The sequence below is a fragment of the Oncorhynchus nerka genome, linkage group LG27, assembly GCF_034236695.1.
Source record: "Oncorhynchus nerka isolate Pitt River linkage group LG27, Oner_Uvic_2.0, whole genome shotgun sequence".
In the NCBI taxonomy this organism is placed as follows: Eukaryota; Metazoa; Chordata; class Actinopteri; order Salmoniformes; family Salmonidae; genus Oncorhynchus; species Oncorhynchus nerka.
The window spans coordinates 12,970,523-12,997,109 of NC_088422.1; the positions used below are offsets into that span (position 1 = coordinate 12,970,523).

The 26,587-nt window shown below is 43.6% G+C and overlaps 1 protein-coding gene across 1 annotated transcript in view; it reads right to left on the minus strand.

Moving 5' to 3' along the window:
- LOC115111156 (glutamate receptor ionotropic, delta-2-like) overlaps positions 1 to 26,587 on the minus strand; it is a 209,404-nt gene that overhangs the window by 147,907 nt on the left and 34,910 nt on the right. The window contains exon 4 of the mRNA XM_065011130.1: positions 6,988 to 7,089. Within this exon, the coding sequence (XP_064867202.1) occupies positions 6,988 to 7,089 (102 nt within the window). The remainder of the gene's footprint in view (positions 1 to 6,987; positions 7,090 to 26,587) is intronic.

Sequence of the window (26,587 nt, forward strand, 5' to 3'; positions counted from 1 at the left end):
GTGTCTTTATACAGACTCAGTTCTAGACTGGAGGGAAGGTCTTTATACAGACTCAGTTCTAGACTGGAGGGAAGGTCTTTATACAGACTCAGTTCTAGACTGGAGGGAGTGTCTTTATACAGACTCAGTTCTAGACTGGAGGGAAGGTTTTTATACAGACTCAGTTCTAGACTGGAGGGAGTGTCTTTATACAGACTCAGTTCTAGACTGGAGAGAGTGTCTTTATACAGACAGTTCTAGACTGGAAGAAAGATCTTTAAACAGACTCAGTTCTAGACTGGAGGGAAGGTCTTTATACAGACTCAGTTCTAGACTGGAGGGAGTGTCTTTATACAGACTCAGTTCTAGACTGGAGGGAAGGTCTTTATACAGACAGTTCTAGACTGGAGGGAGTCTCTTTATACAGACAGTTCTAGACTGGAGGAAAGATCTTTAAACAAACTCAGTTCTAGACTGGAGGGAAGGTCTTTATACAGACAGTTCTAGACTGGAGGGAGTGTCTTTATACAGACAGTTCTAGACTGGAGGGAAGGTCTTTATACAGACTCAGTTCTAGACTGGAGGGAGTGTCTTTATACAGACAGTTCTAGACTGGAGGGAGTGTCTTTATACAGACTCAGTTCTAGACTGGAGGGAGTGTCTTTATACAGACAGTTCTAGACTGGAGGGAGTGTCTTTATACAGACAGTTCTAGACTGGAGGGAAGGTCTTTATACAGACTCAGTTCTAGACTGGAGGGAGTGTCTTTATACAGACTCAGTTCTAGACTGGAGGGAGTGTCTTTATACAGACAGTTCTAGACTGGAGGGAGTGTCTTTATAGACAGTTCTAGACAGTTCTAGACTGACTGGAGGGAGGGTCTTTATACAGACAGTTCTAGACTGGAGAGAGTGTCTTTATACAGACAGTTCTAGATCTGGAGGGACTGGAGGGAAGGTCTTTATACAGACTCAGTTCTAGACTGGAGGGAGTGTCTTTATACAGACAGTTCTAGACTGGAGGAAGGTCTTTATACAGACAGTTCTAGACTGGAGGAGTGTTCTAGACTGGAGGAAAGATCTTTAAACAAACTCAGTTCTAGACTGGAGGGAAGGTCTTTATACAGACAGTTCTACAGACTCAGTTCTACTGGAGGAAGTGTCTTTATACAGACAGTTCTAGTTCTAGACTGGAGGGAGTGTCTTTATACAGACAGTTCTAGACTGGAGGGAGTGTCTTTATACAGACAGTTCTAGACTGGAGGGAAGGTCTTTATACAGACAGTTCTAGACTGGAGGGAGTGTCTTTATACAGACTCAGTTCTAGACTGGAGGGAGTGTCTTTATACAGACAGTTCTAGACTGGAGGGAGTGTCTTTATACAGACTCAGTTCTAGACTGGAGGGAGTGTCTTTATACAGACAGTTCTAGACTGGAGGGAGGGTCTTTATACAGACAGTTCTAGACTGGAGGGAGTGTCTTTATACAGACAGTTCTAGACTGGAGGGAAGGTCTTTATACAGACTCAGTTCTAGACTGGAGGGAGTGTCTTTATACAGACAGTTCTAGACTGGAGGGAAGGTCTTTATACAGACAGTTCTAGACTGGAGGGAGTGTCTTTATACAGACTCAGTTCTAGACTGGAGGGAGTGTCTTTATACAGACAGTTCTAGACTGGAGGGAGTGTCTTTATACAGACAGTTCTAGACTGGAGGGAAGGTCTTTATACAGACAGTTCTAGACTGGAGGGAGTGTCTTTATACAGACTCAGTTCTAGACTGGAGGGAGTGTCTTTATACAGACAGTTCTAGACTGGAGGGAGTGTCTTTATACAGACAGTTCTAGACTGGAGGGAGTGTCTTTATACAGACAGTTCTAGACTGGAGGGAGTGTCTTTATACAGACAGTTCTAGACTGGAGGGAAGGTCTTTATACAGACAGTTCTAGACTGGAGGGAGTGTCTTTATACAGACTCAGTTCTAGACTGGAGGGAAGATCTTTATACAGACTCAGTTCTAGACTGGAGGGAAGGTCTTTATACAGACTCAGTTCTAGACTGGAGGGAGTGTCTTTATACAGACAGTTCTAGACTGGAGGGAAGGTCTTTATACAGACTCAGTTCTAGACTGGAGGGAGTGTCTTTATACAGACAGTTCTAGACTGGAGGGAGTGTCTTTATACAGACAGTTCTAGACTGGAGGGAGTGTCTTTATACAGACAGTTCTAGACTGGAGGGAGGGTCTTTATACAGACACAGTTCTAGACTGGAGGGAGTGTCTTTATACAGACAGTTATAGACTGGAGGGAAGGTCTTTATACAGACTCAGTTCTACTAGATGGAAATGATAATGTGTTATCTGTCAGTCTATAGCAGGAGGGCTTTGCAACCCTATTACTCATCATGTAAGGGTTATTCACCCCCACCTGGTTGTCCAGCTTGGGGCCTATCAGCTCTTCCTACAGCCACAGCCCCACTGCCATCAGCCTGCCATTAGACTGCCATCAGCCTGCCATTAGACTGCCATCAGCCTGCCATCAGCCTGCCATTAGACTGCCATCAGCCTGCCATTAGACTGCCATCAGCCTGCCATTAGACTGCCATCAGCCTTGCATCAGTCTGCCATCAGACTGCCACCATGCAGACCATAGGGGCTCACCAGAGTCATTCAGCCAGCCCACATACCCTGACTCTGGCCTGTACTCACTGTCCTGGGGCTCTGCTCTGCATGAGAGGGTCATTGGGGCGTGGACGGAGAACACTCTCTCTATCTCTCTACACTTCAGCTCCCGAGAAAGACTGGGCACTCTATTACCCATCAGCCACCTGGAGGCAGGGAAGGATGCCTCCAGATCTCACTGCTCCTCGACTCCCCTAACATACACATCATGCGTAACCAAGCCCCCGCCAAGATCCCACTGGCACCCCTCATCCCCCTTAGACACACAAATATTTATTCGGATTTATAAGTGTTTTTTAAATTAACATTTAAGCTGGAAATGGCAATTTTCCACCCAAATAGATCACCGCTAAAAAGGCCTCCATGGGAAAGCATTAAATCAATGGATGACTGGTGATACTGCTGTTATTATCAAACAGTCTCTGAGCCGAGTTAGAGATGATGCCTGGCCAGGGAGGGATGCAGCCTGCCCGGGTTGATGGGTCCTGCTAATCACTGTGTTTTTCGACCATGGCACCCAGTTATTATCCACAGAGTAGGGACGCTGGGCATCTTGGAATAGTGGATACTCTCTTTCAGGTAGGCCCAGTCAAATGACCAAATCGCCCTCTAGTGGTTTCACGGGTGTAATATTTTTCATAATTAATTCATATTAACATATTTTAACACATCAAAAATCCAGTGTTTCTATGTCAAATGGTTTTGTTATATTTCAGTCTTCTGTGATGTACATAAAATAGTTATATTGGGATGTAAACTCAAAATGGAATACATTCAACTCTATATCTGACATGGTACAGATTTCTTAATTTTTCTTTCTTCTTCTTTTAAGCCCTTAACCATGTGAGTGAGGTGTATACTTTTGTTTACAAAGTAGATTTGTTTAAGACTACCAAGAAACACTGAGGTAAAATAATAGTAATTAGCCACAGAGTAGATCAATTGAACATGATAAGTTGATTGGTTGAAATTAAAAATAATATGTACAGATAGATAGAGGGTGGTGGTTGGGGGTCATTGAATATTGTCCCACCGGGCAAATGTTAGTTGAACCAAAATTCCATTAACATCATTTGTCAACATACTGACATTGAACATCAATGGAATTTTCAAAAATAAATGTCAACATACTCATTTTAACCAGATTTCAACCACAAATCAATGACAGGATTTCAAGAGTCAGTTTTTTTATTTCAATAAAATATAATGCAAATAAGGACATTGATTTTTTTACATCAGGGTTTTGCCAGGAGGGATCTTCTGAACTGGGTCTAAAGATCAGAAAGCCCAAACATAATGTACTGTTCGCTACACACCCTCCAAATGCTAGCCTAGCAATCACACACGACATCTCATACATAGTCCATCCACAGTACTCTAGACATTTGACACTAATTCTTACTGGCTGCACTTCATAAAGGATGTCAATCACAGAGGTCGAGCAAATGAGAGAGAGTGAGAGATGCATCAACAGCAACCTTGGTAAAATCCTCAGCAGACTCGTACATTTCCTCAGTGGAAACAATGTACTGAGCAAACGTCAAATTGGCTTTTTACCAAATTACCGTACAACAGACCACGTATTCACCCTGCACACCCTAATTGACAAACAAACAAACCAAAACAAAGCCAAAGTCTTTTCATGCTTTGTCGATTTCAAAAAAGCTTTTGATTCAATTTGGGAATCTTGTTAAAGTTGAGGGTCGCATGGATTCCACTCAATATCAGCAGATTCTTGGGAATAATGTTGAAGAATCAGTCACAAAGTTGAAGTTAAGCCGGGGCTGGATATTTCAACAAGACAACGACCCTGCTCAAAATCTACCCGGGCATTTATGCAGAGGAACAAGTACAATGTTCTGGAATGGCCATCCCAGTCCCCAGACCTGAATATCATTGAGAATCTGTGGGATGATTTGAAGCGGGCTGTCCATGCTCGGCAACCATCAAACCTAACTGAACTTGAGATGTTTTGTAAGGAGGAATGGTCCAAAATACCTTCATCCAGAATCCAGACACTCATTAGAGGCTATGGGAAGCATCTAGAGGCTGTTATTTTAGCAAAAGGAGGCTCTACTAAATATTGATGTGATTTTTCTATTGGGGTGCCCAAATTTATGCACCTGTCTAATTTTGTTTTGATGCATATTGCACATTTTCTGTTAATCCAATAAACCTCATTTCACTACTGAAATATTACTGCGTCCATCAGTTATTTGATAGATCAAAATTAAATTGCTGATCCAAACAATCAATTATTTATAAATGAAAATTGTCAGGGGTGCCCAAAAATGTTCATACGACTGTATCAACAAAATGGCGAGGGCACTAGAACAGTCTTTAGCACCCGGCCTCACTCTACTAGAATCTAAAGTCAGATGTCTACTGTTTGCTGATGATCTGGTGCTTTTAGGACCTAAATCTTCTGCACAGATTCTGTAGGACCTGGGTCCTGACAGTAAATCTCAGTAAAATAATGGTGTTCCAAAAAAAATGTCCAGTTGCCAGGACCACAAATACAAATTCCATCTACACACCGTTGCCCTAGAGCACACAAAAAATGATACATACATTGGCCTAAACATCAGTGCCACAGTTAAATTCAACAAAGCTGTGAATGATCTGAGAGACAAGGCAAGAAGGGCATTCTATGCCATCGAAAGGAACTTAAAAACTCGACACACCAATTAGGATCACGCTAAAAATACGTGAATGAGTTCTAGAACCCATTGCTCTTTATGGTTGTGAGGTCTGGGGTCCTCTCACCAACCAATAATTCACCAAATGGAACAAACAGCTAATTGAGACTCTGCACACAGAATTATGCTAAAATATCATCCAGGTACAACGTAGAACACCAAATAATGTAGAGCAGAATTAGGCCGATACCCCAAAATGATCCAAATCCAGAAAAAAGACGTTAAATTCTACAACCACCTAAAAGGAAGAGATCCCAAACTGTCCATAAAAAGCCATCACCTACAGAGAGATGAACCTGGAGAATAGTCCCCAAACAAAGCTGGTCCTGGGACTCTGTTCACAAACACAAACAAACCCCACTGAGTCCCAGAAAAGCAACAAAATTAGACCCAACCAAATCATGAGAAAACAAAAAAGATATTTACTTGACACATTGTAAAGAATTAACAAAGAAATTGAGCAAACTAGAATGCTATTTGGCCTTAAACAGAGTGTACACAGTGGCAGAATACCTGACCACTGTGACTGACCCAAACGTAAGGAAATCTTTGACTCAGTGAGCATAGACTCGCTATTGAGAAAGGAAAACAAACCCAATTTTGATAAACTCCCATATCTACAAGGTGAAATACCACAGTGTGCCATCACAACAGTGTGTGTGACCTGTTGCCACAAGAAAAGGGCAACCAGTGAAGAACAAACACCATTGTAAATACAACCCATATTGATGTTTGTTTTCCCTTTCGTACTTTAACTATTTGCACATAATGACATTTTAAATATCTTTATTATTTTGGAACTTTTGGGAGTGTAATGTTTACTGTTAATTTTTACTGTTTATTATCTACTTCACTTGCTTTGGCAATGTTAACATATGTTTCCCATGTCAATAAAGCCCTGAAATTGAAAAGAGAGAGAGAGAGAGAGAGAGAGAGAGAGAGAGAGAGAGAGAGAGAGAGAGAGAGAAAGAAAGAGAAAGAGAGAGAGAGAGAAAGAAAGAGAAAGAGAGAGCGCACGAGAGAGAAAGATTGAGACAAAGGGATTTGTCAGTGAATACTGCATTCTTTTCCCTTGTGCCTCTGGGAAAACACACACACACAGACATGCATGCACAAACTCACACGCACACACCACCCAACCCTTTTCCTACACACCATTTCTGAGAAAACAGACTCCAGACTCCATGTGCATTTTGACAGGGATGAAAATAAAAAGAAAGAGTGGTAGAATCATCTCTTTCTTCCCCCCCAGACTTGAAAGCTGCGATATGAAGAACTTAATGCTCTGAATCTTTAACCACTCTGGGGACTCGCTCAAATCGGCGCTGGAGGCAAGATAGAAAAACTTGAACCTCAATATAATGGAGCTCAATTCAACTTCTGAAATTGCTTTTAATGAAGCGCCCGTTGTCCACTTGCTGTCCGTGAACAGACACGCCGACTTATATGTGGGAGTGTTGAACATTGTCGACGCACCAGGACTAATTACAAGTGATATCTTTATGATGCCAAGTCTATTAAACAGCAGTGTACATACAGGCCCATGGCGGATACAGACAGCTCTGGGCTGAAGTCAGCGTCTAGGGGCAACTTCACCCTACTCCGATACAGGGTGAACAGTACAGCACTCACCAGGACAGTGACCACTCGCAGAACTACGCCCCTCATGTTGTTCTCCAGCTTCCTGTCTGTCAGCGTTCCGTTGAGGCCGTGCACTGGGTCCCAGGTGGCCAGCTAGAAGACAAGCAGGAAGTACAGTTAATTAGTGATATGTTAACACGACGGTCCTCTGTGGATCAGGTGGTAGAGGATGGTGTATGGTGCAGGGTTGTGGCTTCGAATCCTCCTGGGGCCAACTATAAGAAAATGTATGAACGCATAATGGTAAGTCGCATTGGGATAAAAAGTGAATATTATTATATCATACTATGGCTTAGAATGATGACACCAAACAAACACACCACACAAGCATCATTCCAGCAGCTTGATGCCACAGTCAATCGTGACGATCAACTGTTTCCCACCATCTCAAGATTTGCAGTTATCACAATTGACATACTGTTACTGTCTGTGAAGAGAAACAAGTGCAGGACCGTCAATGATCTACTCTTACTATTCATAATGGTGCTCTGAATAGTCATTGGACTATTTTTGTGCCCTGGTCAAAAGTAGTGCACTATGTAGGGAACAGGGTTCAATTTGGGCCATTTTCTTTATTCAGTAAGGTTGTCAGGGTCGTCAGGATTCTGTCAACAGAAACTGCCTGGGGAGCAGAAGGAGCTGAAGGAAAAGTAGAAGTGCTGATCTAGGATCAGGTAATCTTATTCATATTGTGTTCTAAAAGGAAACACTGATCCTAGATCAGCACTCCTACACTGAGACACTTAACTGACCCAGAATTCAACATTTTATCTCACGCTTTTCACATCTTCGCTTTTTATTGGGATCACTCATTTACCCCAGATCTTGTTTCTCGCCTGTTTTTGTTGTTGTTGTTGCAATAAAACATTCCTGCGACTCAGATCAAACCATACTAGCCTCCCTGTAGACAAACACAAGGCAAAGAGGAGAAAGATTTACCTCTTCAAAGACAACAGAGGAGAGCAAGGAGACAGAGGAGAGAGGAGAGTGAGGAGAGAGCGGAGAAAGAGTAGAGAGAGGAGACAGGAGACAAAAGAGCGAGGAAACAGAGGAGCCAGAAGAGAAAGAGGAGACAGAAGGAAGAGAGAAGACAGAGGAGACAGAAGAGAGAGAGGAGACAGAAGAGAGAGAGACAGAAGAGAGAGAGGATCCAGAAGAGAAAGAGGAGACAGAAGAAAGAGAGGAGACAGAGGAGACAGAAGAGAGAGAGGAGACAGAAGAGAGAGAGGAGACAGAAGAGAGAGAGGAGACAGGGGAGACAGAAGAGAGAGAGGAGACAGAAGAGACAGTAGAGAGAGAGGAGACAGAGGAGACAGAAGAGACAGAAGAGAGAGGGGAGACAGAAGAGAGAGAGGAGACAGAAGAGACAGTAGAGAGAGAGGAGACAGAGGAGACAGAGGAGACAGAAGAGAGATAGGAGACAGAAGAGAGAGAGGAGACAGAAGAGACAGAGGAGAGAGAGAGAGAGGAGACAGAAGAGAGAGAGGAGACAGAAGAGACAGAGGAGACAGAGGAGAGAAAGGAGACAGAAGAGACAGAGGAGAGAGAGGAGACAGAAGAGGCAGAGGAGAGAGAGGAGACAGAAGAGACAGAAGAGAGAGGGGAGACAGAGGAGACAGAAGAGAGAGAGGAGACAGAAGAGACAGTAGAGAGAGAGGAGACAGAGGAGACAGAGGAGACAGAAGAGAGATAGGAGACAGAAGAGACAGAGGAGAGAGAGAGAGAGGAGACAGAAGAGAGAGAGGAGACAGAAGAGACAGAGGAGACAGAGGAGAGAAAGGAGACAGAAGAGACAGAGGAGAGAGAGGAGACAGAAGAGAGAGAGGAGACAGAAGAGAGAGAGGGGACAGAAGAGAGAGGGGAGCCAGAGGAGACAGAAGAGAGAGGGAGACAGAAGAGAGAGGAGCCAGAAGAGAGAGAGGAGACAGAAGAGAGAGGGGAGACAGAGGAGACAGAAGAGAGAGGGGAGACAGAAGAGAGAGGAGACAGAAGAGATATATATTGTATTATTTATGCTGCTGCTTTTGCTTTTCACTAGAGTGGTGCATGTAGCTTGTTGTTAGCCACTCATAAGATATCAAAGCGGCAATGGACTACAGTCATAGAACCTCCATGTGTGGCAAAAGCTAGGGGATATCTAATCAATGGAAGTTAAAGGAAGAAAGATAGGCTACAACAACCAAGAGCCAACAGGTAGCCTGCTACATCATATTCTGAAAAGAGTTATTGTTGTTGTTTGTAGCTGTGTAGGGCAAGAACGTGCATGCCTCGATTAGCCTAGCTAGCTTAACTAGCTTCTCCCGGTTTGATGCAGTCAGGACAGGCACTATGTAATCATATTGGATGATAAATAACCTAGCTAGGGCAGCTATTAGTCTACTGTAGCACGAGTCAGCTTGGTCTCTCCTTCCCTCCTCCCTGCTCACAGTGTCACTTGCTTACACACACAGTAGCCTACACACACAGTATGGCCCTGCTAGAGCGTCACCTCTGTCTACCTCCTCTCACAGTAGCCTACACACACAGCACGGCCCCTGATAGAGCGTCAATTTGCACTTTGTCAACTCTAAAGTAGCTTGAAAATGGACTTTTCTGCTGCTTCCCTCACTCAAATCGGACCGGGTCTGGATACGATGAGGTCGATACGGGACGACAGGTAGCCTAGGGGTTGGAGCGTTGGGCCAGTTGGGCCGAAAGGTTGCTAGATCGAATCCCTGAGCTGAAAAGGTAAAAATCTGTCGTTCTGCCCCTGAACAAGGCAGTTAACCCACCGTTCCTAGGCTGTCATTGTAAATAAAAATTTGTTCTTAACTGATTTGCCTAGTTACATCTTTTTAGAACACATGAAGGCCTATAGAGCAGAAGGCCTATAGAGCAGAGGCCACTTTAAATCCATTTTATGTACCACATTGCCTCAAAGCAAGCAAGTGTAACCTAAGCGTCATACATTATTTCCAAAATACTTGTTAAACCTCTCTCTTGCTCTGTCTCACAAGCACCGAATAATCCCACCATTGTTGGGTTTACAGTAATAATCTACCAAGAAGCTGGATATTTTAGCTGGATATGGTATCATATGTTATGAGGGTTTAAGTCCCCTCTCAAAGCCACCATATTTCACTGACATTCTTTCTGACAGTTTAATACATCAGGCTGCAAATGCATTCCCCTTGTGTCTGTCATGTGTAAATGTGTTTCCCCTCCCCAACATAATATTCCTATGAGATGAAAAACAAACACTGAAAGGGAATGTGTGTGTTGTGTGTGAATTTAACATAGCTCCTTTATGCAACTTTGGTTAGAACCTTTTCATGAGTCTTCTGCCTGCAGGTAGTGCTATAGTGCCTTGTTCACAAAAAAATAAATTAATAACTCTTTCAATATACTAGAACAGGTAGTTCTTCTTCACCTTAGATGAAAAGCATTTACTACAAGAAATCCCTGGTAACTATAGCATGTCTAATGGATAAAACATTATCGGACCAGTGATCAGCGAGGCAGGTAGCGAGGGAGCCAATAACGCCAGGGCCAACTGCATCAACACGTCTCACCCTGTGACCCTCGCTGTCCTTTACCTCCCCCTCCTCCCAGACACCAGTAGGGATGAGTGTCCGCTGAGCGTGCAGGGGAAAACAAACACCCCCCCCCCCCCCCCCCCGCTTACGAGAACCTTTAAACTGTGCATAATACGAGGAAGAGCTCAATAAAAGTAAGTGTTGGGCGGACATGTCAATCAGGAGAACCTGCTGCCTTATCCCTGCCTTCCCTCAGTCTATAGAAGACCGACTTTTCACCACCTGAGTAGGAGCTGTCTGGTCTGTAACCTGTAGAACAATGCTGTCTGTCTGTACGTGCCACAGAACAAGACCTAGTAGTGTTGGGTGTGGAGGAAAATCACTACATGCAGTTATGCAAGCTGACTTTCAAAATGCACATTGTTGCTCCCCCCCGAACAGGTGAACATGGTCCCGCTGAGGTAGAGGGAGGGTGAAGAGAGAGAGAGAGAGAGAGAGAGAGAGAGAGAGAGAGAGAGAGAGAGAGAGAGAGAGAGAGAGAGAGCATCCCCTTATCTTCAGAGGGACAGATAAGGGCTCAATTCCTCTGGCAATAAATGTGCGACTGTGTCTGACTTCTCCTGTGCTGCATTCAGAGGCTAAAGAATGGCACTATTAGCATCCCATAATGCCTCGCTCTCTACACTGAAACAGTCCCTTTTGTTCCCCACGTATCGTCGTCTCCTCTTGACATTTCTACATTGGGAAAAAGTCTCGCCATATCTCATCTCCTTTATCAGATCAAGTTGAACACTTCCTAGTACAACCAGACACCCTTGTTGACCAGATTAACTAGGTCTCCCAACTGTGTGGTGTACAAGGCTGGGCAGGCTGGGAAGGGTGTACAGGGGAAGGGTACAGTAGTATTAGCGTAAGCATGGAGCTGGGGGTGTTGACATTATGGTGCTGGACCAGGTTGTTGAACCAGAACCACACAGTGAGACCAGTGAGTTGACATGGTACTGCTGTAGGATGAGTGAGACCAGTGAGTTGACATGGTACTGCTGTAGGATGAGTGAGACCAGTGAGTTGACATGGTTCTGCTGTAGGATGAGTGATACCAGTGAGTTGACATGGTACTGCTGTAGGATGAGTGAGACCAGTGAGTTGACATGGTACTGCTGTAGGATGAGTGAGACCAGTGAGTTGACATGGTACTGCTGTAGGATGAGTGAGACCAGTGAGTTGACATGGTACTGCTGTAGGATGAGTGAGACCAGTGAGTTTATATGGTACTGCTGTAGGATGAGTGAGACCAGTGAGTTGACATGGTACTGCTGTAGGATGAGTGAGACCAGTGAGTTGACATGGTACTGCTGTAGGATGAGTGAGACCAGTGAGTTTATATGGTACTGCTGTAGGATGAGTGAGACCAGTGAGTTGACATGGTACTGCAGTAGGATGAGTGAGACCAGTGAGTTGACATGGTTCTGCTGTAGGATGAGTGAGACCAGTGAGTTGATATGGTACTGCTGTAGGATGAGTGAGACCAGTGAGTTGACATGGTACTGCTGTAGGATGAGTGAGACCAGTGAGTTGACATGGTACTGCTGTAGGATGAGTGAGACCAATGAGTTGACATGGTTCTGCTGTAGGATGAGTGAGACCAGTGAGTTGACATGGTTCTGCTGTAGGATGAGTGAGACCAGTGAGTTGACATGGTACTGCTGTAGGATGAGTGAGACCAGTGAGTTGACATGGTACTGCTGTAGGAAATCAAATCAAATCAAATCAAATTTTATTTGTCACATACACATGGTTAGCAGATGTTAATGCGAGTGTAGCGAAATGCTTGTGCTTCTAGTTCCGACAATGCAGTAATAACCAACAAGTAATCTAACTAACAATTCCAAAACTACTGTCTTATACACAGTGTAAGGGGATAAAGAATATGTACATAAGGATATATGAATGAGTGATGGTACAGGGCAGCATACATTAGATGGTATCGAGTACAGTATATACATATGAGATGAGTATGTAAACAAAGTAAACAAAGTGGCATAGTTAAAGTGGCTAGTGATATATGTATTACATAAGGATGCAGTCGATGATATAGAGTACAGTATATAAGTATGCATATGAGATGAATAATGTAGGGTAAGTAACATTATATAAGGTAGCATTGTTTAAAGTGGCTAGTGATATATTTACATCATTTCCCATCAGGATGAGTGAGACCAGTGAGTTGACATGGTTCTGCTGTAGGATGAGTGAGACCAGTGAGTTGACATGGTTCTGCTGTAGGATGAGTGAGACCAGTGAGTTGACATGGTTCTGCTGGAGGATGAGTGAGACCAGTGAGTTGACATGGTTCTGCTGTAGGATGAGTGAGACCAGTGAGTTGAGACCAGTGAGTTCTGCTGTAGGATGAGTGAGACCATGAGTTGACATGGTTCTGCTGTAGGATGAGTGAGACCAGTGAGTTGACATGGTTCTGCTGTAGGATGAGTGAGACCAGTGAGTTGACATGGTTCTGCTGTAGGATGAGTGAGACCAGTGAGTTGACATGGTTCTGCTGTAGGATGAGTGAGACCAGTGAGTTGACATGGTTCTGCTGTAGGATGAGTGAGACCAGTGAGTTGACATGGTTCTGCTGTAGGATGAGTGAGACCAGTGAGTTGACATGGTTCTGCTGTAGGATGAGTGAGACCAGTGAGTTGACATGGTTCTGCTGTAGGATGAGTGAGACCAGTGAGTTGACATGGTTCTGCTGTAGGATGAGTGAGACCAGTGAGTTGACATGGTTCTGCTGTAGGATGAGTGAGACCAGTGAGTTGACATGGTTCTGCTGTAGGATGAGTGAGACCAGTGAGTTGACATGGTACTGCTGTAGGATGAGTGAGACCAGTGAGTTGACATGGTTCTGCTGTAGGATGAGTGAGACCAGTGAGTTGACATGGTTCTGCTGTAGGATGAGTGAGACCAGTGAGTTGACATGGTTCTGCTGTAGGATGAGTGAGACCAGTGAGTTCTGCTGTAGGATGAGTGAGACCAGTGGTTGACTGGTTCTGCTGTAGGATGAGTGAGACCAGTGAGTTGACATGGTTCTGCTGTAGGATGAGTGAGACCAGTGAGTTGACATGGTTCTGCTGTAGGATGAGTGAGACCAGTGAGTTGACATGGTTCTGCTGTAGGATGAGTGAGACCAGTGAGTTGATATGGTTCTGCTGTAGGATGAGTGAGACCAGTGAGTTGACATGGTTCTGCTGTAGGATGAGTGAGACCAGTGAGTTGACATGGTACTGCTGTAGGATGAGTGAGACCAGTGAGTTGACATGGTTCTGCTGTAGGATGAGTGAGACCAGTGAGTTGACATGGTTCTGCTGTAGGATGAGTGAGACCAGTGAGTTGACATGGTACTGCTGTAGGATGAGTGAGACCAGTCAGTTGACATGGTTCTGCTGTAGGATGAGTGAGACCAGTGAGTTGACATGGTTCTGCTGTAGGATGAGTGAGACCAGTGAGTTGACATGGTTCTGCTGTAGGATTAGCTGGGAGTCACACCTCCACTCAGCCCTTCTCCTTCAAACCCGTTGGCTTCCTCGTTAACAACACAAGGACCCACAACACCATTCCCCACTTGTTAACAACAAGGACCCGTAACACCATTCCCCACTTGTTAACAAGGACCCACAACACCATTCCCCAATTGTTAACAACAAGGACCCACAACACCATTCCCCACTTGTTAACAACAAGGACCCACAACACCATTCCCCACTTGTTAACAACAAGGACCCACAACACCATTCCCCACTTGTTAACAAGGACCCACAACACCATTCCCCACTTGTTAACAACAAGGACCCACAACACCATTCCCCACTTGTTAACAAGGACCCACAACACCATTCCCCACTTGTTAACAACAAGGACCCACAACACCATTCCCCACTTGTTAACAACAAGGACCCACAACACCATTCCCCACTTGTTAACAAGGACCCACAACACCATTCCCCACTTGTTAACAAGGACCCACAACACCATTCCCCACTTGTTAACAAGGACCCACAACACCATTCCCCACTTGTTAACAACAAGGACCCACAACACCATTCCCCACGTGTTAACAACAAGGACCCACAACACCATTCCCCACTTGTTAACAAGGACCCGTAACACCATTCCCCACTTGTTAACAACAAGGACCCACAACACCATTCCCCACTTGTTAACAACAAGGACCCGTAACACCATTCCCCACTTGTTAACAACAAGGACCCACAACACCATTCCCCACTTGTTAACAAGGACCCGTAACACCATTCCCCACTTGTTAACAACAAGGACCCGTAACACCATTCCCCACTTGTTAACAACAAGGACCCGTAACACCATTCCCCACTTGTTAACAAGGACCCGTAACACCATTCCCCACTTGTTAACAACAAGGACCCGTAACACCATTCCCCACTTGTTAACAACAAGGACCCACAACACCATTCCCCACTTGTTAACAACAAGGACCCACAACACCATTCCCCACTTGTTAACAACAAGGACCCACAACACCATTCCCCACTTGTTAACAAGGACCCACAACACCATTCCCCACTTGTTAACAACAAGGACCCACAACACCATTCCCCACGTGTTAACAACAGAAACACAATAGGCCACACAGATGAGCCCAAGGTGGATGGTGGTAGGGGATAATGTTTCCAGAGGCTACACAGTCAAGCTCTCCTTTTAGTGAGATCCTGTTGCATTCACAACATAGGGAATTGGAGTGTGATGTCTGCCCAGTCTCCTCACCGCAGAGACCTCTGGCCTGGTCTCCTCACCGCAGAGACCTCTGGCCCGGTCTCCTCATCGCAGAGATCCCTGGCCCTGTCTCCTCACCGCAGAGACCTCTGGCCCGGTCTCCTCACCGCAGAGACCTCTGGCCCGGTCTCCTCACCGCAGAGACCCCTGGCCCGGTCTCCTCACCGCAGAGACCTCTGGCCCGGTCTCCTCACCGCAGAGACCTCTGGCCCGGTCTCCTCACCGTAGAGACCTCTGGCCCGGTCTCCTCACCGCAGAGACCTCTGGCCCGGTCTCCTCACCGCAGAGACCTCTGGCCCGGTCTCCTCACCGCAGAGACCTCTGGCCCGGTCTCCTCACCGTAGAGACCTCTGGCCCGGTCTCCTCACCGCAGAGACCCCTGGCCCGGTCTCCTCACTGCAGAGACCTCTGGCCCGGTCTCCTCACCGCAGAGACCTCTGGCCCGGTCTCCTCACCGTAGAGACCTGTGGCCCGGTCTCCTCACCGCAGAGACCTCTGGCCCGGTCTCCTCACCGCAGAGACCTCTGGGGACTAACAGTGATGAAAGCCCTGCATAATTCCACGCGCCAGATGCCAGTTTAGTAAAATAGGATTTTTAAAACTCCCAGCCTCCATTGTGTTTTCATGAGTTGTTGTGTGAATCGTCTCCTCCGGTTATATTTACAGTATGTCTGTGTTTACATAAACCTCATTACTCGATGGAGGAACGCTCAGGGAACGCTCAGGGAACGCTCAGGGAACGCTCAGGGAACGCTCACTGCAGGGTAGTGGGTTCAAATCAATAGTGTCCTGCCCCGACAATTCTCTAAACACGGGCTGGAAAGTCAATGTGGCGCAGTGGTTCAATCAACACAGATGTCATGCTGACGGTGCAGGACCGTGTAGTGGCCCCTCTGTGTGGGCTGACGGCTCCGGGAAGGCCCTGTGTGCTGCCTGCCTGCAGTGTTTGCCAACGTGCTCATATAGAGAGGGGGATTACCATAAACATTGCAACAGGACAACTTTCCCTTTCCACACAGGCTCTCTAGGGACACCTAAGCATACACATTCAAAGTAATTGGAACATGACCCAACATGCTGCATAGGCCAAAGTGGTAATGGATTGTATACAACAGTATATGGGGCGTGCTCTTTCAGGGGACACCTCACAAGTCATGTTTATTTAGAAGACAACACCTAACAAAAGGACTGCCTGTATACTATTAGAGAATTGAAATAACCCTTAGCCTTGGTAAACCCGTTACTGTGGCTACTACTACTCCGAGCTTGTAAATCACACTGGACAAAGTCATCGACATCTCCAATGACTCCAACCCTTCCATTGGGAAACGGAGTACACATGCAGACAGCAAAGAGTTTTGGGGTTTCAGACCCAAAAACATCTATCGGACTGAAGAAAGCAGCACAACTGTCAAGTTCCAACAGTATGAATTAGCTCCCATCACACGCTCACAACTCTGGAGACAAGACAGAGGGGGGTGTCTGCTGGCTGGGCTGTCTGATCCTTGTTTCAAAATCCTACCACCACAGTAGATGAGGAGTGTCCATCCCAAGTCATGTCATTTCATATGGTTAAAAAGGTTTCAGAAATTAACATATTAGGTACTATAGACATACATATTGCAATTATGACAACAGTCTGATTGTTTGATGAAAATGCAACTAGAAGCTATTCTTTCCAAGTTACACAGCCATCAATGTGTTCAAAATGTTGCCCGTTTCAAAACAAAATTGGATTTCAAGGAAATAATGAGAAAATGCTGATGAATTGGATGCGTCAACTACTGTTAGTGCAAAAATAATTATTTATTTGTATTATTTCAGTTATTTCAAAATGAGCAGCATCAGTTTATCTTATTAATGAAGACACTTATTTTGTGGACCCCCACCATTGTGTGGGGCAATATCTTATTACTGGCAAGAGCATCCTCATCAATTCTACTCACACAACTCCACAAATGACTTCATTAACATTACAATGATTTAATTGGTGGACCCTACCCAGAGGGTGGACAGCCAACCTTTAACAACAGAACTCATCTCTAGCAGGACACTGGACAGCAGAGCTCAGAATTCCGTTGAACAAAAATGTAATTGCTCTGTGACGGAGTTGGCCCCACGCACATAAATCGGTTCAAATAAAAGCTTGACTGATAAAAACTCAAAATTCAATACGTATTTATTAAACAGATTGGTTTTAAGAGGTTAAAATACAGTACATGCTAAAAGGTTATAAAAATGTTAAAAAACACCTTCCCTGCAGAGCATATAGCATGTCTTCTGGCAGAGTATCCCTATTGGTGTAGTGGTGCGACACACTGTAAGGGGTCTTCTTTGATATTATTGTGGTCCACAAACAACTGCTATAGGTGTATATCAGCCCAAATAATAACAAAAATATATATTTTTAAATACAACTAAACTCAATGTACTCCTTTATTCAGATTCAACTGCCAATGCCCATCCCTACAGGCTCTGGGGCCTGAGAAGGAAGACCATCTTCAGACAGTATTCTTTGCAATGTTTTGGAAGTGAAGTCATGGAAATCCAAAAACCTTTCAGCCACAGATACTTTTGTCCAGTTTCTTCAACATTCTTTTCGTTTGCGCAGTACAATTAAATCACACGATAAACACCATCAAATCCACCTTCTTCACAATCAGTATATCAGTCTCCCTCAACTGTTGAACAACACTGAATCTTCACAGTCTGAAAAGCATGTGCCGCCATATCTTCAGCTCCTTCAACTATCTCACGTGCCTCTGTGTAGGAGACTTGCTCTATAGTCCTGACCCTTGCCACCTCATACTTCTTTACACTAACCGGGCACTCCGGCGAATTGGGAACATGGTTGCCCTCACAATTACAACATCGTACAGCCTCAGATTCATCAACAGCATTCCTTCAGCACACACTTGATAAATGTCCAGACCTTTTGCAATTCCAGCAAAACAACGGCTTGAACACAAAATCTCTCACCGCATATCTAACAAACCCCATCTTCACCATTGAAGGGAGATACTCAAAGTCAAACATCAATAATACGCACAGGCTCTCTTCTTTTCCCACTACACGGTTCAGCCGGCGAGTTCCAAAGTCTCCTGGTATGCTGCTCATAAACCACGAGGCCGCCACATCCAACACATCACCAGAGATGACACCTTTTAAAGGTGCTCTGCTACAAAAATCCAAACTCTCCACTTCATAAGTCGATAGTTGTGTCGATCCTTAATGCCTCATCCTTCTGCTCTTTTGACACACAGAAAAAAAAGAAGCTACTTCTGCTCACTCTGACCAACTCCACCTTTCCCAATGCATCCCTCACCATACTTGATAGTTCAAACGGATCTACCAGAAAGCATTATTGTTAGTGAACCTTATGCCAACCAAAAACCTATATTCATTAACAACTTCAGCCCTTTTTGTTCCATCTTTCTTTATCACTGTCCTCCACTCTTCAGCCAAACTGCAAGGATCCACTCTCTCCACAAATCTCACTTCCACTGGGCCAGAATCATCCTTTACATCCTTTACACCCTGGTTCAGGTGGGCTTTCACGTTTCAGCAACCAGAGGAAAGGAGGGGTGCTCAACGGCAATGATACAAATCAGCAGAATGGCATGAGAAGAAAAACTCATTCGAGGTAGAAATAAGTTGGAGCACTCAAAAAAAAAATGGCAGAGCGATTTATTTTTGCTCACTTTAATCCATTGTACAGTAGTGGAGGCTGCTGAGGAGAGGACAGCTCATAGTAATGTCTGGAATGGAGTCAATGGGATGGTATCAACCACATGGATACCATTCCATTGACTCCATTCCAGCCATTATTATGAGCCGGCCTCCTCTCAGCAGCATCCGCTGTTGTACAGGACGCGAAAAGGTTACTGACATTTCGACATCAAGCTGACGTCTTCCTCAGAGTGACCTGACCATTGCACATAGCTCCTATTCATAGCCCAATTATCACACAAGTAACACAATCACAAAATGTACAAGTGAAGATGTATTGAATGTCATCTTAACATGCTCTATCCTCAAACTAACCAATAAGGCCCGAGGGGGTGTGGTATATGGCCAATATACCACGGTTAAGGGCTGTTCTTCTGTACGATGCAATGCGGAGTTACTGGATACAGCCCTTAGCCATGGTATATTGGCCATATACCACAAACCCTGAGGTGCCTTATAGCTATTGTAAACTGGTTACCAATGTAATTAGAGCAGTAAAAATACATATTTTGTCATACCTGTGCTATACGGTCTGATATACCATGGCTTTCAGCCAATCAGCATTCAGGGCTCGAACCACCCAGTTTATAATTGTATTTATAATATTTGTTTTATATTTTTTGGACCAACAAGTTTAAGAGCCACTAACACGGGACAACCAAGAGATTAATTCATTGGAAAACAAGACTTATTGATTCAATGGAGTATGCAACAGGGTCTCTATAGTCTACACAGAAGAACTAGCTACCTCTGCTACCTCAGAAATGTGCATCTTCGCCTCACTATGTGTAGAGAACGAAGAAAACTTGAGACGATCCTCTACTTGATTCTCACAGAGACAGTCCCAGAGGAAGCCATTATTTTTTTTCTGTGGGGAGGCATTGCACAGCTCCACAAATCCCGAGTGCACAACTCCCGAGTGGGGCAGCGGTCTAAGGCATGGCATCTCAGTGCTAGAGGCTGTATCACAAGCGGCAGTGATTGGGAGTCCCATGGGGCGGCGCATAATTGGTCCAGAGTTGTCCGGGTTAGGGTTTGGCCGGGGTAGGCCGTCATTGGAAATAAGAATTTGTTCTTAACTGACTTTCCTAGTTAAATAAAGGTTAAATATGATAAAACAGCAGAGCATAGCCACAGACAGGGCACAGGTGGTCCAGGGGATGTCGTTGCTCTGTTTTTTCTGTGGTCAGCCTCAGCGGCGCCACAGCCATAATACACTCGGCAGTCAATTCCGCCTGATCTTTATAGTACGAAGAATTCACTCTCTGATTTCCCACCTGTCTACCAAGCTGGTTTTAATTGCTAACTCCAATTATAAAAGGGTAAATCCATTTGAATCCAATCACTATTTGACAGCGTCCCTTTAGATTTTCGCCCTTGGGAGAAGTGGTCAGAAAATCACTTTTTGGACTTAATGCCAAAACATTCAGGAGATCAAGGTTCAAAGTTGACCCCTTTTGCAAACTCCACTATATCACGAGACATCCATGTCTTCCTCTCTGGAGAAGATAAACATTGTCAAACAATTTTATAAATTCTGGCACATTTAAAAAAAAAAAAAAAAATTAACCTTTAACGTCAATTATCTAAAAAGGTCGTTTTCACATTCGAATAAGTTGTAGCTTAAACCCTATTTTACATCATCTGAGGTGTTTGTGTTGTCCCCCACCATCGGTTGAGACACAACATCCTCTCGAATACAGGGTGGAGGTCACTTAAATCATAGGTCCATTCTATGAACCTATTTCTATCCCTTCAGATCACTGCAATTTATCTGGTACACCATTGAAATGTAAATCTAATTACTACCACAAAGATGGCAGCAGGTATTAGTAATACTTCTAGTATCTATATTTCTATGATTTCAATAGTTTTTCTATGGAGGATTGACAGTATAATGTAAAACAACAGAAATTCCCATTCAAGTTAACATTCTCTGATATGTGGACCTCAATAGTTTTACCAGTTTGGTACATTTATCAACCCAAAACATGACACCCACCCTATATTGACATTAAAGGAAAATAATACAATTACGTACTTTTTATTAAAAAATATATGTTTACAAAAAATTATAAAATAGTTTGACAACCCTGTTTGTCAGCTTTCAAATTATATCAATCTCAACCTTTCATATTTATCAGAGATGAAGACATGGATGTCAAATGGTATGGTGGGGTATGCAAAATGGATACATTTTGAGCACCTTTTGTCTTGAATGATTTTTCATTCGGGTCCATAGAGTCACTTTCTGAGCACTTCTACAATGGGTACATAAGTATGGAAGGTTTTGTTCAAATCAAAAGGGGTGCTGTCAAAAAGTGATCGTATTCTAATGGATTTACCCAAAATAGACATTTCCTACACACTGTGGTTCACTCTTATTTACAGACTAGAAACTTGCTATGTAGGGCTGTTTCTACAGTGGAGTAATAGACATTTCCTACACACTGTGGTTCACTCTTATTTACAGACTAGAAACTTGCTATGTAGGGCTGTTTCTACAGTGGAGTAATAGACATTTCCTACACACTGTGGTTCACTCTTATTTACAGACTAGAAACTTGCTATGTAGGGCTGTTTCTACAGTGGAGTAATAGACATTTCCTACACACTGTGGTTTATGCTTACTGTATTTACAGACTAGAAACTTGCTATGTAGGGCTGTTTCTACAGTGGAGTAATATACATTTCCTACACACTGTGGTTTATGCTTACTGTATTTACAGACTAGAATCTTGCTATGTAGGGCTGTTTCTACAGTGGAGTAATATACATTTCCTACACACTGTGGTTCACTCTTATTTACAGACTAGAATCTTGCTATGTAGGGCTGTTTCTACAGTGGAGTAATAGACATTTCCTACACACTGTGGTTTATGCTTACTGTATTTACAGACTAGAATCTTGCTATGTAGGGCTGTTTCTACAGTGGAGTAATATACATTTCCTACACACTGTGGTTTATGCTTACTGTATTTACAGACTAGAAACTTGCTATGTAGGGCTGTTTCTACAGTGGAGTAATATACATTTCCTACACACTGTGGTTTATGCTTACTGTATTTACAGACTAGAATCTTGCTATGTAGGGCTGTTTCTACAGTGGAGTAATAGACATTTCCTACACACTGTGGTTTATGCTTACTGCATTTACAGACTAGAAACTTGCTATGTAGGGCTGTTTCTACAGTAACTTCAAAGAAAAGACAAACTAGCACCCTGCTCTTACTAGTATCACTTTATTTTATTCAAGCTTACGTGTCGGACTTCTGGTCTTCGTCAGAGCTTTCCTGAAATAGAATCAGGGAAATCCAGGCATGTCTATCACACCGGGCCTTATTTTTCCTTGAGTACCCCATTATTAGCAAAAAAATAATTCTGATAATAACTATTTAGATTGGCCCACTGGGCTAAAATGGACCAGCCCATCTGGCATTTGGCTAGTACTTTTCTGAATAGAATGTAACCTAGTGACTTATAATGCACAGTGCCTTTGGAAACTATTCAGACCTATACAGCCTTATTCTAAAATGGATTAAATAAAAACATTTCCTGAACAATCTACACACAATACCCCATAATGACAAAGCAAAAACAGTTTTTTGGGGAATGTTTGCTAATTTATAAAAAGTTCAAACATGAATAAATATCACATTTACATAAGAACCTGACAGAGCTTGAGAGGATGTGTAGAGAAGAATGGGAGAAACTCCCCAAATACAGGTGTGCCAAGCATAGCGTCATACCCAAAAAGACTCAATGCTGTAATCACTGCCAGAGGTGCTTCAACAAAAGTACTGGGTCAAGTGTCAGAATTATTATGTAAATGTAATATTTCAGTTTTTAATTTTTAATAAATTAGCACAAAAAAAAGTATTTAAAGTGTTTGCTTTTGTCATTATGGGGTATTATGTGTAGATTGATGAGGGAATTCCTTTTTTAAAATACATTTTAGAATAAGGCTGTAACGTAACAAAATGTGGAAAAAGTCAAGGGGTCTGAATACTTTCCGAATGCACTGTATGTGAACAATGTGGTAGTTAAACAAACATTCATTTCATTCTAATGTAATTCAATTGCAATATAGTGGTTTGTTATTGAATAAGGTGAATAATTATAATTTCTGACCGTAATCAAAATAATACAGATGATATTATTTTCCTATTCAATGAATCATGTGGACAAATTAAAACAAGAGTTCAACTTGGTCAATTAAAATAACTTTGTTAATAAATAAAGTATTCTAATCTATCAAAATGTCTTCCATGAGCTAACCTTTTAATGAGAAAACAAATCTGAAATGAATGACAGTGAGTGTGAACGTGTGTGTCAGGCCCCTTGCTATACAGTGCAGATCCTGCACTCTTCCAACTGGATCCATACATTGTGTCTTCCTGCTCAGAACGTACCAATCAAGCTAATGTCCATTGTTAAATGTGTGATTTTGTTACGTGTGTGTGTTTCATTATTCAAACCATTCCATATACGTATACATTTACCATCAACTTCATCCAGTCAGTAGTTTGTCAATTTGAATCTTTACAAACGCATGATGATCAGGGTCATATATGGGGTGCATCATCCAATCACGAGTGGCTCTAATTCTGTCTGAAAGAAGCCATTTGGAAATTAATATGATCTGTGAGCCTTCCCTGGCTAACACGGCATCCCACGGGGCACTGCAGTGCACAGGGCCTCCAGACTGGAGCTCTGCAGCTCCACCACTCCCCAACTACCTGCTGGCAGTGCTGTGCGGCCGTCTTCATCGACCTGGCCAAGGTGTTTGACTCTGTCAATCACCGCATTCTTACCGGCAGGCTCAACAGCCTTGGTTTCTCAAATGACTGCCTCGCCTGGTTCACCAACTACTTCTCAGATACAGTTCAGTGTGTCAAATGAGAGGGCCTGTTGTCAGGACCTCTGGCAGTCTCTAAAGGGGTGCCACAGGGTTCAATTCTCGGGCCGACTTTTTCTCTGTATACAGTGGGGCAAAAAAGTATTTAGTCAGCCAACAATTGTGCAAGTTCTCCCACTTAAAAAGATGAGAGAGGCCTGTAACTTTCATCATAGGTACACTTCAACTATGACAGACAAAATGACATTGTAGAATTTTTTATGAATTTATTTGCCAATTGTGGTGGAAAATAAGTATTTGGTCACCTACAAACAAGCAAGATTTCTGGCTCTCACAGACCTGTAACTTCTTCTTTAAGAGGCTCCTCTGTCCTCCACTCATTACCTGTATTAATGGCACACGTTTGAACTTGTTATCAGTATAAAAGACACCTGTCCACAACCTCAAACAGTCACACTACTAACTCCACTATGGCCAAGACCAACGAGCTGTCAAAGGACACCAGAAACTAAATTGTAGACCTGCACCAGGCTGGGAAGACTGAATCTGCAATAGGTAAGCAGCTTGGTTTGAAGAAATCAACTGCGGGAGCAATTATTAGGAAATGGAAGACATACAAGACCACTGATAATCTCCCTCGATCTGGGGCCCCACGCAAGATCTCACCCGTGGGGTCAAAATGATCACAAGAACGGTGAGCAAAAATCCCAGAACCACACGGGGGGACCTAGTGAATGACCTGCAGAGAGCTGGGACTAAAGTAACAAAGCCTACCATCAGTAACACACTACACCGCCAGGGACTCAAATCCTGCAGTGCCAGACGTGTCCCCCTACTTAAGCCAGTACATGTCCAGGTCTGTCTGAAGTATGCTAGAGAGCATTTGGATGATCCAGAAGAAGATTGGGAGAATGTCATATGGTCAGATGAAACCAAAATATAACTTTTTGGTAAAAACTCAACTCGTCGTGTTTGGAGGACAAAGAATACTGAGTTGCATCCAAAGAACACCATACCTACTGTGAAGCATGGGGGTGGAAACATCATGCTTTGGGGCTGTTTTTCTGCAAAGGGACCAGGACGACTGATCCGTGTAAAGGAAAGAATGAATGGGGCCATGTATCGTGAGATTTTGAATGAAAACCTCCTCCATCAGCAAGTGCATTGAAGATGAAACGTGGCTGGGTCTTTCAGCATGACAATGATCCCAAACACACCGCCCGGGCAACGAAGGAGTGGCTTCGTAAGAAGTATTTCAAGGTCCTGGATTGGCCTAGCCAGTATCCAGATCTCAACCCCATAGAAAATCTTTGGAGGGAGTTGAAAGTCTGTGTTGCCCAGCAACAGCCCCAAAACATCACTGCTCTAGAGGAGATCTGCATGGAGGAATGGGCCAAAATACCAGCAACAGTGTGTGAAAACCTTGTGAAGACTTACAGAAAACATTTGACCTCTGTCATTGCCAACAAAAGGTATATAACAAAGTATTGAGATAAACTTTTATAATTGACCAACTACTTATTTTCCACCATAATTTGCAAATAAATTCATTAAAAATCCTACAATGTGATTTTCTGGATTTTTTTTCTTAATTTTGTCTGTCATAGTTGAAGTGTACCTATGATGAAAATTACAGGCCTCTCTCATCTTTTTAAGTGGGAGAACTTGCACAATTGGTGGCTGACTAAATACTTTTTTGCCCCACTGTATATCAATGATGTCGCTCTTGCTGCTTGTGATTCTCTGATCCACCTCTACGCAGACGACAGCATTCTTTATACTTTCGGCCCTTCTTTGGACACTGTTTTAACAAACCTCCAGACGAGTTTCAATGCCATACAACACTCCTTCTGTGGCCTCCAACTGCTCTTAAATGCAAGTAAAACGAATGCATGCTCTTCAACCGATCACTGCCCGCCCGTCCAACATCACTACTCTGGACGGCTCTGACTTAGAATATGTGGACAACTACAAATACCTAGGTATGTGGTTAGACTGTAAACTATCCTTCCAGTCTCACATTAAGCATCTGCAATCCAAAATGAAATCTAGAATTGGCTTCCTATTTCGCAACAAAGCCTCCACGTATGCTGCTAAACATACCCTCGTAAAACTTTTTATCCTACCGATCCTTGACTTCGGCGATGTCATTTACAAAATAGCCTCCAACACTCTATTCAGCAAATTGGATGTAGTCTATCACAGTGCCATCTGTTTTGTCACCAAGGCCCCATATACTAACCACCACTGCGAACTGTATGCTCCTGTTGGCTGGCCCTCACTTCATATTTGTCGCCAAACCCACTGGCTCTAGGTCATCTATAAGTCTTTGCTAGGTAAAGCCCCGCCTTATCTCAGCTCACTGGTCACCATAGCAACACCCACGCGCTCCAGCAGGTATATTTCACTGGTCATCCTCAAAGCCAACTCCTCCTTTGGCCGCCTTTCGTTCCAGTTCTCTGCTGCCAATGACTGGAACGAATTGCAAAAATCACTGAAGCTGGAGTCTTATATCTCCCTCTCTAACTTTAAGCATCAGCTGTCAGAGCAGCTTACCGATCATTGCACTGTACACAGCCCATTTGTAAATAGCCCACCCAACTACTAAATCCCCATATTGTTATTTATTTTTTGCTGCTTTGCACCCCAGTATCATCTTCTGCACATCTATCACTCCAGT